Genomic DNA, 20,812 nt, shown 5'->3' with positions numbered 1-20,812 from the left:
GTTGTCTTGAAATAACATTTTCCTTATCATTAAATTTTAAGTGTTCACAAACCATTTTATTTTTAGAAAAAAGATGATAACCTCTTGTCACTATTTTAAAATTAGGAAACTTCATTTTTTCCCTTTTTATGTCCATTCTGAATATTCAAAAATTGATATTTTTAAGTTTACCCTAGGGGTATACTTTTCCATATTCAGATGCAGTTCAACAAGTCTTAAATGCATACAAAATTTATAAAAATCTGAAATACTGCCCAATTATGTATATTTTGTCTAAAAGAATGTCATGGTTTATAAATTTACTTTGTCTAAAAGATGTAATGGTTTAACTTTGCTTCGTCTTACAGGTGTAATGGTTTAACTTAACTTGGTCTAAAAGAATGTCATGTTTTAACTTTACTTCGTCTAAAAGAATGTCATGGTTTAACTTTGCTTCGTCTAAAAGGTGTAATGGTAAATTACTTCATTTAAAAGAATGTCATGGTTTAACTTTACTTCGTCTAAAAGGTGTAATGGTAAATTACTTCATCTAAAAGAATGTCATGGTTGAACTTTGCTTCGTCTAAAAGGTATAATGGTAAATTACTTCATATAAAAGAATGTCATGGTTTAACTTTACTTCATCTTAAAGAATGTCATGGTTTTTAAATTTATTTCATATAAAAGGTGTAATGGTTAAACTTTACTTTGTCTAAAAGAATGTCAGGGTTTAACTTACTTTGTCTAAAAGAATGTCATGGTTTAAATTACCTCTTAGATGTTATGGTTTAACTTTATTTCGTCCATAAGACCTGTTACTATATAAAAATTGTGACTTGAATGAAGTCTCAGTTGTCTCATCGGCACTCATACCACATCTTCTTATAAATTTAGAGTACATGCAGTTCATGAAATTAGCTTTATTGCAAAATTTGAAAGAATTCCCAAGAAGATTCTATTAGGAAAAATATTGTCTGTGTGAATTAAGATTTATACCGTGAACACTGTTTTAGTTGTAGAGACTGTGAAGACATCAGGGTACCAGACAGAAGAAGTTTAACTTTAGAGGAAACCAGTCCTAATAAACATAATCATATCTTATTATAAGTAGAATAGACATGTTTTTAATTATAAAATAATTGTTGGTTATAGTTCTGTCTTAATTTACTATTTTCATACCACTGACTTTTGACTCCTGAGTATATAATTTGTTTGGCAGGTAACGTACTCTGTGGTAGGACATTCTGATACTCTGTCAATTAGTACAAGAAGTAAAATCAAGCTTACAATTGATCCATTATGTTAGGAAAAGTTACCCTTTTAAGTTTTTCTATACATGACAAAAATATTGGAAAACAGTTAATAATTTTCAAAAATTGCATCGATCTTTTTTTTTTTTTTACGTCTTTGAGTTGCTCTGACTCAAGAGAATACCAGAAAGTCCTTCCACAGAGAAGGTTACCAGTTGAAAATTTATATACTCCAGAACCAAAAGTCCCTTATATGAAAATAGTTTATTGTAATTAGTATAGATATTGTGTGATAAATCATGTATACAGTAGACAAACGTTACTACTTTGGTTTCATTAATATTCTTGGGATACTTATTTTCCTTGGTTTAGTGGGTTTGGGGGAATCACAAATTTCAATACTGAAAGAAGTATGAAATTTGTATAAGCTTATATAAAGACATTTAAGGACTCCAAATCAAATATCAAGGAATAACATGATTTATTAACAATCCACAAAAAATAAAGGAATCTACAGTATATAGTCATTGCTGTAAAGAAAACATCTCTTGTGAGGTCCTTCATTTCAGCCTCAATTGATTGGTCATTTCACTTACATGGTCAGGTTGTTGTGGTCTGGAGGATGGCCTTTATAAACAGGTTCTACTGTATAATGATAACAATAAGTTACCTATAATATATTGTATTAGTTAGTCATTTATTGAGTAATTTGTTGTTTTACTAAAATCTTTTTATATGTTATATCCTCTTTATATTTGGCATTATCACATGGAGAATATGATTTACAAAATAAATGAAAAGAAATTTTTTTTTATGCCCCACCTACGATAGTGGAGGGGCATTATGTTTTCTGGTCTGTGCATCTGTCCGTTTGTTCATCCGTTCGTTCGTCAGTCCATTCGTTCGGCCGTCTGTCCCGCTTCAGGTTAAAGTTTTTGGTCAAGGTAGTTTTTGATGAAGTTGAAGTCCAATCGACTTCAAACTTAGTATACATGTTCCCTATGATATGATCTTTTTAATTTTAATGCCAAATAAGAGGGTTAACCCTAATTTCACGGTCCACTGAACATAGAAAATGATAGTGCGAGTGGGGCATTCGTGTACTGGGGACACATTCTTGTTTCTTTTAACAAAATTTGAATATTTCACATAATCTTTGGACAAACACCAAGATAGATTTTGATTTAAATGATTTTCACATTTCATATTTTAAATTACCTTTTATATATAATTCACAGCATATAATTCTGTTGAAGTTGAATATTTTAAGTAACAATCCTATTTTATAAACTTACTTGAGTAAATCTTTGATTTTCCTGTGGCAATGAGTTTTCCATACTGACACAGATCAGCGCCTGAAAGGATATTTGTGACTATAAATTTAAGATTAACATTGGCAAATTTTAAAGTGCATTTTTGTTTAACATTTAAATGATCCAGCCTGAATTTGAATAAATTGTTTTGCCATCTGAAATTTCACTCGGCATTCTGACAGATAAACCCTAGATTTTATCCTCTACAAATATGCGGTCATCCACCAATTACAAAAGTTTTTTAAGAGTTGTGAAACTTTGAATTTGGAACTTTTCTTAGAAAAGTGCTAGCTATCAAATCAGGTTTAACTCACCATTTTCTCAGGAAAATGTCTACCAAGATGGGAATATCACAGTTGCTTGCCGTTCGTTCTGTTGCAGTGGCGGATCCAGCCATTTTAAAAAGGGGGGGTTCCCAACCCAGAGTAAAGGGGGGGGTTCCAACTATATGCTCCCATTCAATTTCATTGATCGTCCAAAAAACATGGGGGTTCCAACCCCCAGAACCCCCCCCCCCCTGGATCCGCCACTGTGTTGGTTGATAAAGTCTCAACTTTTGATTTCGTCAGTTCTTATGGATTTCTCCTTTTTAGATTTCTTTTGAGTTATTGTTTTTGTTTGTATTATTTTAGTCCCTATGATCATTCACCCTTGGTACAACAGTGTATATTTGTGACTAATATGAAAAATCATACATATATTGGTTGTACAATATAAGTCTAAGTATGCTAACCCTAAGATCTCTGTGATATATGATATTGTTCCTTTTTATTAATCTTTATAAAAAAAAATGTTATAGTAATGTTTTTAATGGTTATCTTTATTGTATTAGATAGATTTTATTTTGTATTTTTTAATCTTTGTGAATGTTTAAATGAGGGTCTGGATGGGGTATGAGAATGATTGACCAAACCTACACTTAAATCAGCCCCCTGAAAGTAGAGAAAAACAGGCAAAAAAAAATTTGGAAAAAAATAGGTATTAAAATTTAAAGTAAAATTACCTTAAAATTAATCCCCACACAGACCCTCAAAAGGTTCAAGGCACTTAGTTATTTTAGCACTCATGACACATAACCGAAAAAAAAAGGATTTGTTAATTTTGAATAGAATAGTGAATAAAAACCAAAACTAAATGTGATTTTTAAGAAAGATTTTTTGTTTTTAAATCATTCCAATCAAAGAAGTGTTTTCACTTGACAGGAATTTTAACCTAGAAATTAGTGCCAAAATATACTTAGCTTTACCCTTTTGCCAGGCTTTATGTCATATTGTGTATATTAAGTCTTGTATTAAATAGATGTCTGTAATAATGTTAAAATAAAAATTCATTTCTTCACAATAAATATTGTTTCTATTTTGAAATGTTTTTATTAACTGTTCACCATTGTCCAACAGTTGTCACATAATTGTTTCTGATTGAAGACATAGTATAAATAATTTTATCATTAGAGGATGAGGTCTGTTATTGAGGTAGATATATTAGTTAAATGCCACCTAGAGTTAGAGGAATTTCAATTACTGTTGATTTATTATTATTCATTGGATACCCTTTTCTGCCAGTAAATATGTCGTATGTGAACATAAAAAAAAAAACATTGTAAAAGGTTTATATGCAGATTTTGATGTTTTCTAATGTCACTCACTCTTATATCTGAATTTTTGTTGTTGCTTCACTTCATTGGTTATGATATATTAGATAAAAAGGCATAATTATTGTTATCTATTCATAGCTTTATAGATATGGGTTTTTGTTTATCAAGATAAAGATTCGTAAAAATTAACAAGTTTTTAATAGTGAAAGTTTACCTAAACTGTGACAGAAGGACACTTTGCCCTTCAAACAATAATCTGAAGATGCAAAATATGCATAAAGTAAATTTGCTGCTGCATGTAAAAAGTGGATAATGCAAAATATAGTTTTCTGATAAGGTGGTTGTCATATATTCTGAAACAGATGAAAATTATGGTAAGTATAAATTGAAACCAAATGCTATGAGATGTGTACTGGCAATCAGCAAGTTTACTGTGGATTCATAATTTTTCATTTTTTAACCAATTATCATGGGTAAAGGGGAACCTCAAATTTTAGCGTTCAACAAAATGCAACCTCTCTATAGGAATGCAGGTAGACTTTGGTATTAAACCATTAAATCAAGTTTCCACAAAATTCAATTTTTTGTCAATCCACGAAAAATGAATGAATACACAGCACGGTAAGTTAATGTTTATTTTTTGTTTTGTAAAGTGAAGGAAACATGCTGTGATTATATACATTTTGCAATTGCAACTTTCAAAAAGTAATTTGAAGTTAAAGTATATTTTCTTACAAGAAGGACAAATCATATTAATGATGCAATCACTCAAGAATTTTATTTAATTGATCGATAGATTTTATGAACGAACTCAAATAGCTAATACATTTGACAGTAAAAAAGAAAACCAATTAAAGATAATTTGCAGTTAAAGATTCTGAAATTATTTTTTTTTATTGAGGTTTTTAGTCTTCAGAATATTTAACTTGAAACTTTTATTTTTTGCAGAAAAATACAAAGACGATTTTGAATCTGATGAAGAGACAAAGCCTAAAGGAAGGAGGTCAAGGTCAAGTTCATCCAGTTCCTCATCCTCAAGTTCAAGATCCAGGTCACCACCACCAAGATCTCACACCCCTACACCAAAGACAGAAGAAGTGAATGATAGAGAGATATATGGACTGCGAGCAGATGAAGATACGAAGAAAGATTTGTCAGATGATGAAAGATCAGAGAAAGATAAACCGGTGAAGGTGAAGGTCAAATTCTATAAAAAAAATTTAAAAAGTCATGTCTGCGGTTTATCTCCTGCAAATTCAGATTTATTTTTGAAACTCAGGTGTTAAATAAAGAAAAATTTGAGTGTCCTTGGGGCTATTTTAGAAACTAAATGTATGAAAGGGTTTGACATCACGTTATGCTTTTCCTGTTGGTGATCCCAGTGGAAGCAGGTACAATTTTGTCACCAGTGAAAACAATAATAATTTGTGAAGGGGTATAAAAAAAAAGAATCATCCCAACCCTATACCACCTCTCAATTTTGTTTATATAGGAAGATGTGGTATGTGCCAATGAGACAACTCTCCACCCAAGTAACAAATTAGAAAAGTAAAATATTATAGGTCAAGGTACCTGGAATATTCTTTTATTATAAACAATATTCATAAGCCAATTAGATTTATTTTTTGGACAGTACATTCAATAACTAATACACATATTTATACAAGAACTTATCTTTAAAATATATTTCCTAGTCATCAACATTTGGTATTTTGATTTCAGCTACAGAGTTATTCGGACGAAGATGAACAGCCAGAGAGTAAGAAATGGATTCAACGTGAACCAGGTAAAGTGTTTGCCACGGTCACACACCCGTAATCTATAAGAGTCTTTTTAGGGTTTAGAGAATAGGGGCAAAAAAACAGCTTAAGGGCAATAAAATGAAGAATATTCTGAGAGAAAGAAGCATATATTGATCATAAAAAATAGGGAATATTTGGCAAAATAAATTCATAATAAGAGAAAAATAGTGTAATAGTTAAAGTACAAGGAAATAATGGAATTCCAATCATGATTCTAATCTATAATAGCCACAGTTTTGGATTGTTGAGGATTCTACAAAATAGTAGTATTTTACAAGATAATCCCCCAAAACATACCCATTGAGTACAAGCTACATTTTATTTCAAATCATTACTACTATGTTAAAATTAAAAGATTTAGTATGATTTCCTATGAGATAAATCAGAGACCAAATGAAGTTAACAATTATACATCACCATGCCACCTAAATCTATCAAAAAGGACAAAATCCATACCACAAATTTCAGCTACAAAAGGCACCAAATAGAGAAAAGTAAAACTTTTAAAACAAGAAAACAATCAACCTCATATATGCACCAAACAATAAACAAAAAACAAATATGTTTTATCATGCATATGACAACCACTGAAATACAGATTTCTGCTGAAATACAGATTTCTGACTAAAGACATCACATACAGAACATGGATCAGTTAATTATGTTTATAAACCTCCATCAATAACACATCATTTGGTTGTTTCTTTTGTATTTGAGAAACTAATATTTAGTAAGTTTATTTTTTTAATCTGATGTTTTTTTTGTAAACAGTTCCTCCGAAGAGAAAAGATAGCACTAGTAGCAGCAGTAGTAGCTCTAGTGCTAAGAGTAGAGACAGTCAGAAACCGTAAGTCAATACAAATAAACAGTCAATAACAGTCAGACAAATAAACAGTCAAAAACAGTAAGTCAATTCAAATAAACAGTCAAAAAGAGTCAGACAAATAAAAAGTCAAAAACCGTAAGTCAATACAAATAAACAGTCAATAACAGTCAGACAAATAAACAGTCAAAAACCATAAGTCAATACAAATAAACAGTCAATAACAGTCAGACAAATAAACAGTCAATAACAGTCAGACAAATAAACAGTCAAAAACAGTAAGTCAATACAAATAAACAGTTAATAACAGTCAGACAAATAAACAGTCAATAACAGTCAGACAAATAAACAGTCAGAAACAGTCAGCCAATACCTTTTGTTGTAACTACAATCCTGTACCCTTTTCACAATTGAGACTTACCGAATTAGACTGTTTACTGGGTTTATAATAACATGAACAACATGACAGGTGGAACTTGTGGAACAGGATCTGCTTACTCTTCCTGAACACCTTAGATCAACCCAAGTTTTTAGTGGGGTTTGTGTTGCTTAGTTTTTATATCATCTTTCTAATTTTAATGGCAAAGTTTTTACCCCATTTTCACATATAAAATGATAATGCAGATGGGGCATCTGTGTACTATGGACACATTCTTGTTCTTTTTCAACCATGATCTTATCAGTCTATTTTCGATCTATCAGTTTGAATGTCCCTCTGGTATCTTTCTCCCCTCTTTTTCAATACAAATGATAAAATAGAAAGAAAAATATGTGGGGTATCCATACATGACATAAAATCAGTACAATGTACAATATTAAAAGCAGAGGAACTGAACTTGTATCAATTTTCTTCATCTCAAAGTCAAAGCAAGGCCTTCAACACTGTGCAAAAACCAAGTTTAAGAAAAGATGTTCGTTTAAATCAATCCATAAACCAATTTTAAGTTTGGACAGGATAGATTTTTAGCAAAACTTATTTGAGATAATCATGATATTGATTGTATGCAACATTGCATTATTGTTCCATTATTCAACAATCTCATTATTAAATTCATAAAAGAAATCTTAATTTACAGTACAATAGATGTATTTACTCTTATATACAAGTTTGTCTACCATTACATAAAAAAACAGGTTCCCAAATTCCCGTCTTAATTAAAACGTGATTGTTGCTTGAATTCGGAAGGTTATTCGGATCTAGGGTCATTTGGAGACAAAATTCAGCTAAATACCAAAAGTGTTAATACGTTCATAAGACTGGTAAACATAAGCTTTATGTTTTAATATTTTGTAGGATAAAAGAAGAAGAAAGAAAGACAGAAGAGATAAAGCCTACTGTTGTGACAATACAACGTGAGCCTGTTGTTGAGAAAAGAAAAGAAAGAAGGTCATCTACATCATCTTCTTCATCTTCATCTTCTTCATCTACTGATTCAAGAAGGGAAAAATTCAAGAGACAATTGTCTAGGGAAGAGATAAGAAAGAAGGATCACCAAAGTAGTATTGATCAACGTAGAGAAGAGGAGAGAAAAAAAGAGGAAGAAGCTAGATTGAAAGAAGAACAGAAACAATTAGAAATAGAGAGAAAAAGACGGGAGGAAGATGAAGAAAGAAGAAGACATGAAGAAGAATCTAGAGTAAGAGAAGAAAAGAGGCTGGCTGATCAGAAAAAGAGAGAACAAGAGCTGGAAGAGGAGAGGAGAAGGAGAGAAGAAGAAAGACAAGAGAAAATTAAAAGAGATATTTATGCTAAGAGGAAACCGACTGAAAATCTAAATTCCACCCCTAGAATGGATTATATTCCAGAGGCACCAAGTTACTCTAAAATGTACGAACAAGAGGTTAAAGAAGCTAATAGACAGGTAGAGGCAGAGAGGGAGGTTGTGACAGAGAAACCAAGGTCAACAAGGAATAGAAGCAGCAGCGACACAAGCAGTGCGTCAGAGAGATCTACGCCAAAGCGTGTTGCTTCTCCAAAGGTTAGTCGCCCAGCATCATCCAGCTCTAGTAGCAGTGATTCTGATACAGACACAGAGAAAGAAAAAGGTTCAAAGGTCACCCCTCCAAGGACTCCATCTCCAGCTAAGGTCACACCCCCAAGGTCAAGGACTGTTTCATCTAGTTCAAGTTCTAGTAGTGATACTGAAACAGAAACTGATGCTGAGAAAAAGGTGGTTAAATCAATAACCCCTGCTTCAACTCCCAAAAAGTCATCTGATAGTTCTAGTAGTGAAACTGAGACTACTACTGACACCGACCAAAAATCTCCAAAATCTATCACTCCACCCGAGACTAAAGCTATAAAGGAAGAAAAGGAATCATCAAGTTCTAGCAGTTCTGAAAGTGAAAGTAACAATGAAAAAACACCGAGGGCTATAACACCCCCTCGTCCTGGTAGCACTTTACCACATCCCATAGAAGCTAATGTTGTAACGACCAGTAGACCAAAAACTGACGAATCAAGTTCAAGTTCTGATAGTGAAACTGAAACTGGTACTGAGACTGGTACTGCTACTGAGACTGAAACTGATAACGAAAAACTTAAAAGGGAACCGGAGCAACAAAAGGCAAAATTATCTGTTATCCAGGAGAAGGAGAAAAAGAGCACAACTAGTAGCTCAAGTAGTTCTAGTGGAACCAGTAGTAGTGAAACAGAGACTGAGACTGATAGGAGTCAGAAACAGGTACCAGTTCAGAAAACTGAAGAAGTACAAAAAACAGAAGTAGTACAAAAAACAGAAGTAGTACAAAAAACAGAAGTAGTACAGAAAACAGAAACAGTGCAGAAAAAAGAAGAGGAGAAAAAAGGTACAGTTTTGAAAAATTGATATTTATGCTTGGCCCACAATACTAGAAGTCATTATATTTTTATGGCCCCGCAAAAAAGTTGTCGGTGCCATATAGTTTTACCCTTGTCCGTAATTCCGTCATTCCGCAACAAACCATTATACAGAGTTATTTTCTAAACGCCTTCAGATATTGGGCTGATTTTTGGTATGTGAGTTAGTCATGATTAGTTACAGATCAAGTTTAAGTTTTGTACCACTCCACTAATTTTTGCTGAAATTACGGGCTTTGGACTTTGAGAAATTGTTGAAAATCACAGTTATACAGAGTTTTTTTCTAAACGCCTTCAGATATGGGGCGGATTTTTAGTATGTGAGTTAACTATGATGAGTTACAGATCAAGTTAAAGTTTCGTTCTGCTCCACTAATTTTTGCCAAAATTGCGGGCTTTGGACTTTGATAAATTATTGAAAATCACAGTTATACAGATTTTTTCTCTATTCCCCTCCAGATTTTGAGCTGATTTTTGATATGTGAGGCTACCATCATGTTTGTGTTTATATTGAAATTGCAGATTTTTCAACTTTTTGGGATGGGGCCATTCGTGTCGCTTTGACACATCTAGTTTGGTCTGTGAGGTCATTTGTTCATCAATCTAGTGACAGGTAAAAATAAATGAGTAATGATAATATTTTATGAAGTTGTGTGGTCACATCTTTGTTTGGTTTTAATCATTGTTCAAGACTTCATAGTTACCATGTCTATAATTGCTGACATTAATTTCCTTTGAACTCTGGTGGATAGTTGTCTCATTGGCAATATATCATACCACATTTTTAGCTCACCTGTCCCGAAGACCTTCAAATAAGTCATGATGATCAAAATGGTCAATTGACCCCTTAAGGAGTTGCTCTTTATATTCAATTTAAAACAATTTTCATAAATTTGGTAAATTTTGGTAAATTTTTACAAAATATTTTCCTCTGTAACTACATGTACTAGGCAAAGTGCTTTATAGATAGAGATAATTTTAAGTAGCAAGAATGTTCAGTAAAGTAAGATCTACAAACACATCACTATCACCAAAACACAATTTTGTCATGAATCCATCTGTGTTCTTTGTTTAATAAATATAAACAAAGGTGAGCTATTCAGGCTCTTTAGAGCCTCTAGTTTATATTTATAGTTATTTTCTTTTGTATTCAACTTTTTAACACCTATTTCAGACACGACAACAACAACAGATGATTCATCTAGTGGCTCATCATCTGATTCCTCGTCTGATTCATCTGACAGTGAAGATGAAGATAAACAAAAGACTGTTGGTAAGTCTTCACGAAGTGATGTATTTTCATCTACATCTATTTTACAATGAACACTAATTCTGAAACCAGTTCGGTCGCTGTCTTATTGACCTTCAAAGAAATCTATGTTACAATAGATACTAAATCTGAAACCTGCAAGGTTGCCATTTTATTGACGCTCAAAGACATCTACTTTTTCTTTCACTATCATTGGAATGCAGCTAAGTGAGCTGTAGAAAAAATAGTACAAGAAAATGATTTGATCTAATAATTGAATTGATAAGTTAAGCTAGAAAAATGTAGGCTAGAATATTGTTATTTTGTAGCTAGAGTACAAGTTATTGCTGAAAATACTATTAAATTTCTAGTTGATAGGGATTGTCTATAAAAACATACAGCTCTCATCATTTCAAATACAATCTGAGACAGTTAGAGTTTTATTGAAAATTGACTAAAAAAAAAACTTGTTATATGAATCAATACACCCAGGTTACATGAGTCCATATGGGACAAATGTGGGACATGAATCAGATTAGTCAAAATTACACCAGATTTAAATGTATCAATATAGTTCAAATTACACTAGCTTTTAATGAATCCACCTAGTTCAAATGGTACAAGTTTTAAATGAATCAACAAAGTTCAAATAACACACCAATTACATGAGAAATTATTTTAAGGATTTTCAAACTATCAAATGTATTTCGCATCAGAACAAAATTTAGAATTTTCCCAAAGGAAGATAACTTAAGAATTATCACAAAGGGAGATAATCTGCTTATATCCTGCCTCTTGAATTCTTTATTACACATCCTAGATTGCTTAGAGGTGCCAATGCTAACCATTTGTTTCTTTCCTATTTTCAGGGAAGGGACAGCAGCCTTAAGAAAAAAATGGAGTTTTTACTAAAACTTTCCCCTTTCTCTCTGCTCCTTGTAGTTCAATGTTTCACTCTTTTTGTTGATGTTTTGTTTTATAAATGCATTCATTTTGAAATTCAATTTAAATTTTTTTTTTGTCTTATTTTGAAAAAAAAACCCATTCAAATCGAAAAAAAAAGAATTATGATGAGAAACATTTGTCTGCAGTTTTTGACTCGTATGATTGTATATTTTGGGATAATTGCCCCTGACTGTTTGCAGATTTTTTCATGATAATTGTTTAGAAATTTAACTTGTACAAAATTGAATTAAGTTGTATAGATGTGTGTTGCGTATGTCTGGACATTGTACACAAATAAAATATAAAAATCAATTTAATATTTTTCAAGTGAATGCATTTTAATTTTTTTTAATATTGGGATGTAGAATTCATATTTTAATATTTTTAGATATTATAATTAGTAATTTTATTTTAAAATTTCATAATATTTATTAGGTCCAAATTATTTTTTAATGATTTTGTAAATTGCCATTTGCCTTTAACTGTTTGAATTTAACACTTGCACACCAATGCATTTGTATATATATATATATGCTTTGTTTCCATTTTTACGCATCTTTCATTAAACCTGTGTTTGTGCTATTCATTATTGTTTCAAGTAATTTATTTAAAAATCAGTTCAAATCTTTTTATAAATGAAATTCTAATTTTTGTCTTTGTTATTTAGAATTTTTTCCAAACTTAGCCTAAACATTATTTTTTTCTCATTTTATTTTCAAAATCACAAAACATTATTTCTTTAGCAAATGGGGTCAAAATCCAAATTTGAAATCCTTCCTTTGATTTTATAATCACTGCTTGTTCTGTGGTGTATATCCATACACTAACTCACAGTTTTAAACTTATGCTTTCCTAATGTGTAATATCAGCTGCTGCCCTTCCGATAATGAACTTTCTGCACTGCAACTGTCATTGACCTTTGCACTTTCAACAACAAGGTTGTATTTGTATTGTACACATCTTTCTGTTGGCTTTACTGTAACTAACCATCTCACTCCATACAACAAAATAACACATTCTCCCATTGGCTGTAGTTTACATAACAAATTCTCTCATTGGCTGGAGATGATATAACAAATTATCCTATTGGCTGGAGTTAATATTCAAACATCCAGGAGACTTTGCGGCTTTCATTAAAGGTAATATTTTATATTAAATGTGTAGAATTAAGTCGAATTATGGTTTAATTGTATTGCATTGTAATATTCCTTGTAGACTATAACTTTTACAATACAATAGTTTTATGTGTGCAATATGGCCTTATCTGATAGTGCAATAATTCTACTAGTGCTATAACCTTAAAAGTGCAATATGACTTGGAAAAAATGTCAATCATACCACATCTCAGTATTTTCGCATTTTTAGTTATTTAGTTTTCATGTTGTGGAAAAGCTTTTTCATTTAAATTTGTTTACTTTTGCTTCATTCACCTATTTTTTGTTATAAAGAAAATTGAAATGTAATGTACATAGATCAGGTGCAGTAACCGTCAGAATACCTTAGTTTTTCTCAAATATTGTTTTAGATGATTTTCTGTTTAAACCATTCTCTTACTATATAAAGAGTTGCTAAAAGTTATGAAAATTTAAAATTACAAGGCCTATATATACTGAAAATTCAGAAATTATTGCGTGCATTTATTATTGCGATTTTGTCATTTTAGACTTAAATGCAATTTTATTTTTTACAATTTTTAGAAAAATCCTGTTCAATTCATATAAAATATTTCAAAATGCGAGTTTAAATTATTGCATTTACAACTCTATCACATATTTCACAATAATAAAAACCTCGCATTAATTTCTGAATTTATAGTAGGTAGTTACCATCATTTAAGAATCAGTAAATGATAGATATTTCCACTTCATATCAGTATTTCTGTCATATAATGCTTATCTGTAGAAAGCAGAGGAGGATTTAGGGGGGGGCAGGGGGCCCGGGCCCCCCCTTTTTGGGAAAAAAATTGGTTGCTTATATAGGGAATCATTGAAGCGTGACTGGAGCGGGCCACCTCTTAGGTCAGTCAGTGGGCCCCCACTTATGAAAATTTCTGGATCCGCCACTGGAAAGAGGAGAGGGTTCTTTGTTTAATTAACCACACACATAGTCATTAAGTACGTTTATCCGTATCTTTTCTTCCTTTTGAATTCCAAATTGGTTATAAATCATGTCCTTTGAGATCAACAAAATATCCTATATTGAAGGAGTGCAAACAAGAATGTGTCCCCAGTACAGGGATGAACTATCCACAACATCATTTTCTATGTTCAGTGGATCGTGAAAATGGGGTAAAATCTCTAATTTGGCATTAAAGTTAGAAAGATCATGTCATAGGGAACATGTGTACGAAGTTTCAAGTCGATTGGACTTCAAATTCATCAATTACTACCTCGACCAAAAACTTTAACATGAAGCGGGACAGAACGATGAACTGACGGACAAACGAACAGACGGAGGCTCAAACCAGAAAACATTATGGCCATAAATGGGGCATAAAAATATGATTTTCAAAATAATAAATTTGTGTCTTTGATTTACTATGTAATTGAAACCATTAAGTTTTCTAAAGTTGAGGACAACAAGTATTTACAAAAATAAAGCACACATGAAACAGTACGTTTAGAAAATAAATGGACATTATTTTTCTCATTAAACAAAAAATAAGAAGATGTGGTATGGTTGCCAATGAGACAACTCTCCACAAAAAAATCAAATGATAGAAATTTACATTTACAGATCACCATACAGCTTTCAACAATGAGCAAAGCCCATAACTCTTAGTGAGCTAACAGTTAAATAGTAGAGAACAATTTTTTTTGTATAAGAGTATTAAGATACAGTAATTTCTTCTTGCAGAAAAAATGAAAGAAATCCTGACTAAAGATGATGTTCCAGTTAGTGAAGCGCCACCTGTTGACAATCAAGAGAAGATAATCAATGAAGAACCATTTATCAGTGAAAGTGAAGGGGAACAGATGAAAGCTACCACAATATTTGCCAGTGAAAGTGAAGATGACAATATGCATGGAGGTTAAACAAATGATTTTTTTTAGATACTGTGGATTAATTTTTATTATTATTTTTTGTGATACCAATTGTCATGGATTTCGTGGATAAAGATGAAAATTACAAACTGTCCATAGGCTTGTATACAGACTTTGGCAGTACTGCAAAATCAAATATCCACGAACTTTCACTATTTTCTCAAACCACAAAAATAGGTATCCAAGAAATGAATTACGATGTATACTTAATTGACCTAAATAGAAAAACTAAGGACATGAGGTTTCTATCAATGACAAAAAAAATGTATTTGCAATAAGGCCTTCAACACAGATCAAAAAAAGCTCTCATCTCACATAAAGTTTTAAGTTAGTCCTTTTTATAAAAACCAAAAGGGTTGTTTCCATAATACCTCCATTTGTCTGTCTGTCCATCCGTCTGTCATTACATTACTCATGTCTGTCACTTTTTTCAATCCTCAAATATCAATTTTATGAATTCTTTTTTATTCTAAGATATAATGGCCATGTACAAAATTTTTCTATGAAACTACAAATAAGATCTTACTGAACTTGTTTTTACAGGAAACGACCCTGACAACTTGGCTACCAGTCATACAGAGGTAAAATCTACCCTGACCAAGATTGGTATTACTCCGCCTCAGTTAGTGGAAGGAACTATTTTATCTTCAATTGAAGGCAAAAGAGATTTGGAACTCAACAATATTGCCCTAAGTAGTTCACAGGTATGCAATAGTTGGTCAATCATGGTGCACATTTTATTAAACTGAAAAAAAACCTATCAGTATTGCCTTCAGTAAAATTGAGAAAGGAAATGGGGAATTTGTCAAAGCGACAACAACCCGACCATAGAGCAGACAACAGCCGAAGGCCACCAATGGGTCTTCAATGTATCGAGAATTCCCGCACCCGTAGGTGTCCTTCAGCTGGCCCCTAAAATATGTATACTAGTACAGTGATAATGGACCTCATACTTAACTCCGAATTATACACAAGAAACTAAAGTTAAAAATCATACAAGACTAGTAGTTCACAGGTATGCAATAGTCAAACATGGTCTGAATTTTATTCAACTGGAATTTTTTTTAAATATTTTTAATGATAAACAGTATGAATTTTAAATAAAACCATGCATAATTAAGTAAATACTTTAAAAACGAATTATAAATGTTAATCAAAGTGTTATTTTCTGTCATTGTCCATAGTTTAAGATTCATGAATACGAAATTCTCAACTTAACAAATGCATAATTGTACGTGTTCTGAGTATACCCCTTCTAACAGTTTTTTCAGAGGGATAAACAGGAATCACCCAAGGATATCTGTCTATGAATACAGATATTGATACAATTAACATTTGATATATAAAAATAAAAAGATGCTTAAAGATTTTATTTTATTTTAGGTAACAGAAATTTGTGATGTCCTATCTAAGGGAGACAATTTACAATCTGTCTGCCTAAGGAATTCTGGGATTGATGATGAGAAGTTTACAGCCATAGCTAATGCCTTGAAAACTACAGAATCCAAACCACTGGTTAGTTAGTTATATACAGTTAATGTCTTGTGTTCATTCAATACAGCTGTATATTGATGTTCCCTTTATAGATGGGGCCTTACTTGGCAAGGGGAGACTGATCTTCTAACCCTTGCATCTTATGTGACAAGAATTGCCAGTTGGCCTGATGAAGGTTGGTTGTTCCCTTTATAGATGGGGCCTTACTTGGCAAGGGGATACTGATCTTCTAACCCTTGCATCTTATGTGACAAGAATTGCCAGTTGGCCTGATGAAGGTTGGTTGTTCCCTTTATAGATGGAGCCTTACTTGGCAAGGGGATACTGATCTTCTAACCCTTGCATCTTATGTGACAAGAATTGCAAGTTGGCCTGATGAAGGTTGGTTGTTCCCTTTATAGATTGGGCCTTACTTGGCAAGGGGATACTGATCTTCTAACCCTTGCATCATATGTGACAAGAATTGCCAGTTGGCCTGATGAAGGTTGGTTGTTCCCTTTATAGATGGGGCCTTACTTGGCAAGGGGATACTGATCTTCTAACCCTTGCATCATATGTGACAAGAATTGCCAGTTGGCCTGATAAAGGTTGCTTGTTTTCTCTGGCCAAAGACTGCCTATGGCTTCCTCTGTCCAGGGTCTAAGTAGTTTGTCAACAGTTATCAGCAACCTGGCAACTCTTAGCTTGAAAGTTAGAACCTCACAAAATTTTGTCTGATCATTGCTTGTTGATTTGTATGGAGATGATGTTTTGTTTTTTTGTGAACTTTGTTCACATACAAGTGGAAGGTTTAGCTAGCTTTAAAACCTGGTTTAACCCACCATTTTCTTTGAAAAATGCATGTACCAAGTAGGAATATCACAGTTAACTTTGTTTTCTGATGGGTTGATATAGTCTGACATTTGATTTAAAAAAAATTTCATGTTTTATGAACTTTCCCCTTTTTGAAGTGACTTTGGAGTTTTTTTGCTAATACTTTTTTCTTGCCGTACATATTTTTTCCAATATTTTTTCTGTATATTCTGAAAGCCCATCAGGAACCTCATAATGGAATGTGACATTTTATTTACTAATAGTTGCTTTTGTTGTTACAGATGTTGAATTTTAACCTTAACAAGTTGAGGTCTGGTTCTGCTGACAAGCTGGTAGAGATTTTATCAGGCAAACCATCAATACAGATACTTCTGTAAGTATACACTTAGGAAGGGCAGGTGGATCAAGGAGTTTTGAAAGGGGGCATAATTCCACAAAAATGTTTAGATACCAGCAAGCAGGACGAACTAAAAACTTTTAAGGACAACTTTATGCTAAAAAAGATATACCTCATGAAGAACGTGATATTTTATTTTAATGGTTATGTCATATTATTTTTGTCAAAATTTTGCATGCAACTTTTGAATAACATAAATTGAATTATTAAATTTGAAAACAGAAAAAAATATGGCTGTTATTTCTTTAAGTTTCCCAAAAACAACTGATTGAATTTATTCATATTTTGTATAGAAAGCACTTAGAAAAATCTTAAATCATAAAATCTTCATTTTCAAATCCATAAAAATTTGTATTTTGTCGCTAAAGAAAAATACAGTGATCCTACATTTGTCATTGGGTTCCGCGGAACCCTTATGAATTTTTTTAAAAAACTATTAAATGTTAATTCATGAATTTAAATTTCTGTTTAAATGATATAAAATAATCATAGGGTCGCAGACTTATAACTAAACAATTTGATCTTGTTTTGTTTTATTTCAGGTTGCATGGCAATCCTCTTGGAGATGATGGTGTGAAGCAGTTAGTTAATGGTATCCTTGACATCAAACAGGCTTCTAATCAGAACAAAATGGAAGAACAGGAAGTAGATGGAGCCAAAACAAGGGAGACAACCAAACATCATGTACTGAGGGAACTGGATTTAGGAGACACAGAGATTGGAGATGTAGGAATGGGGCATGTGGCTCATCTTCTGGAAAATGATTCTGGTTTGACGACTCTCAATTTAAATGGAAATTCAAAAGTCTCATACACTGGATGGAAAAGATTGTCAAAAGCTTTAAAAAGGAACAAAACTCTTCAATCATTGACCCTTGATTTCAATAAGATTGGAGATGAAGGAGTTGCTGCCCTTGTCAATAGTTTGAAGGTCAATACCAATCTACAAACACTTGACCTTGAGTCAACCGGTATCTCTGATGAAGGAGGACGGCTGCTAATTGATCTGGTTAAATGTAACACCACCATTTTAGATATCACTGTCATGCCGGGAAATAAAATCTCTGAGAAAACACAGGAAGAGATTAGGAACTACCTTGGACTTAATAAAGCAGCTAGCTCTGACAAAATGGTGTCTACTCTCAAATAAATCTTGTGACTTTTGCTTAAATGTGAACTTTTGCCAAAATGTTAGATATGAAATATTTTATTGACATTTTCTTGCTTAAAAAGGTAGTTACAGATCTAAATAAGATAACTTGGTTTATTTCATTTGCAGTAATTGTAAATCTATTAGGAAACTCTTAAGTATAAACAAAAATCTTGTCATTTGATAATCTCTATCCATTATTGATTGTTACTTTTAGTGCATAACTGACTGTTACGGCCATGACTTATAAGGAGATGTTTGCAAGACAGCATTTATTTCTTCAGTTGATGTAGCTGTTGGCACAAAATATTTATAATTTCATATTTTTTTCAAATTCTGAGAACTTATTTTTTTCAGAACTTATTTTTTTCAAATTCTGAGAACTTATTTTTTTTCTAATTTTTGAAACTTTTGAAGCATTTCATAGGTTATTTAGTTCAAAGGAAAACATTATATGAATTATAAACAGAAAAGATTTGTTATATAAGGATGTAGCATGCTGGTCAATGTAGCATGGTCAAGACTTTGGTGTTGGTGGCTTTGGCTTTAATTATTTTTGCTACATGTAGACACTAGTCATCATTTTATAGATTTTTTGTATAATTAACTAAGATTATGAGAATTTTATAGATTAATATGTCTTCTATTTTTTTTTTTTTAAGGAATTAGTACATACACTTAAAAGAATATAACAACAGAACAGTGAAACAAAAGTATCTTTTTTTAAACAGGGAATTATTCAAAACATATATAGTATATTAGTAATTGTATATACTAATTCTATTAATTATAATTCATGACTTCTATCTTACATGCCAATACTGTGACCGAACATATTTATTATACAACTTTTTATATATTTATGAATTATTAGTTTCCGTCCAAATTTTAAATTGTTTATTGTAACTTTTACTTTTTATGTTAATAATAGATATCGTTTATTCATTTAATACATGCTAGATAGGGAGAATAAGTTTTACTAGGTTTTAATATATTTATGATAACCTGATAGCGTCTTGCAGTGAACATTTCAATACTTCATGTACTAATGGAAATTAAGGTTGCATTTCTTTTTTTAAATCATCAAAAAAAAATGTACCAATTTGTAAAATTTGTTATCCTTATAGGATTTCTGTTTACAACTAAGGTATGAAATGTTCTGCTAACTTAAATTGTATTCTATAAAATGTATTTTAATGTTTACCTTATTTTTAATCACACCTGTCCACAAACATTGCTGATACAAACTAAATGTGTATTAAATTTTACCTTATTTTTTATCATTACCGTCCAAATATTACTGATACAAACTAAATATATTGTAAATTTTACTTTATTTTTTAATCGTTCCCGTCCACACACATTGCTGATACGAACTCAATATATTGTAATATTGACCTCATTTTTAATCGTTCCCGTCCACACACATTGCTGATACGAACTCAATATATTGTAATATTGACCTCATTTTTAATCGTTCCCGTCCACACACATTGCTAATACGAACTCAATATATTGTAAATTTGCTCATTTAAAAAAATTATTGTGATATTTTTCATTGATAAAAACAAGGTTGTGATTTGTGATTTTATTTTTATTGAAATAACTTTTAATTGAATTTTGTTTATTTATATTTCAAATCTTATATAGAGATATTTATATACAATTTGAAAAATAAATTGAGGGTTGTGACTTGTTGTTGTATTTGCTATTCAAATTGACATGGAAGTTCTGATGTTGGCCTTATTATTGTAAGTTTTTAAACTCTTGACTTTTGGCTCTGAATGCATTACAAAAAATATATATTTTGAATTGTAACAACACTAATGTATAGTTTAAAAGAAAGAAAAAATATTTTGAATCAATTTTTTATGCCTCAAAATAAAATCTCACTCTTATTTCCACAAAACAATATATTTTGGAAGAATACACTAATTGAAAAAAATAATATGTGCAAGAAATGATTTATATTTAAAAATAAAAAAAATATCCTATTTTAATATTTCAGTCAAATTTAACTGAGATTTATAATCATGGTTGACATTGCAACTAATTTATTGCCTAATTATATGAAAGTTATACATATTTTTCTGTTTGATTATGTCATGACACTACTTATGT

General features: G+C 31.5%; 1 protein-coding gene across 1 annotated transcript in view; it reads left to right on the top strand.

Moving 5' to 3' along the window:
- The window catches only part of LOC139497388 (titin homolog), a 61,820-nt gene extending 41,578 nt beyond the window's left edge, over positions 1–20,242 (top strand). The window contains exons 15-24 of the mRNA XM_071285601.1: positions 5,085–5,329; positions 5,859–5,922; positions 6,710–6,785; positions 8,056–9,569; positions 10,775–10,873; positions 14,651–14,824; positions 15,382–15,542; positions 16,222–16,353; positions 17,427–17,518; positions 18,085–20,242. Coding sequence (XP_071141702.1) covers positions 5,085–5,329; positions 5,859–5,922; positions 6,710–6,785; positions 8,056–9,569; positions 10,775–10,873; positions 14,651–14,824; positions 15,382–15,542; positions 16,222–16,353; positions 17,427–17,518; positions 18,085–18,691 — 3,164 coding nt within the window. The 3' untranslated portion in view covers positions 18,692–20,242. The remainder of the gene's footprint in view (positions 1–5,084; positions 5,330–5,858; positions 5,923–6,709; positions 6,786–8,055; positions 9,570–10,774; positions 10,874–14,650; positions 14,825–15,381; positions 15,543–16,221; positions 16,354–17,426; positions 17,519–18,084) is intronic.
- The last annotated feature ends 570 nt before the right edge of the window (positions 20,243–20,812 follow it).

Source organism: Mytilus edulis, chromosome 12 (assembly GCF_963676685.1).
Source record: "Mytilus edulis chromosome 12, xbMytEdul2.2, whole genome shotgun sequence".
NCBI lineage: Eukaryota > Metazoa > Mollusca > Bivalvia > Mytilida > Mytilidae > Mytilus > Mytilus edulis.
Note: the sequence above shows the minus strand (reverse complement) of the source record. Positions and strands in the feature narration are given on the sequence as shown.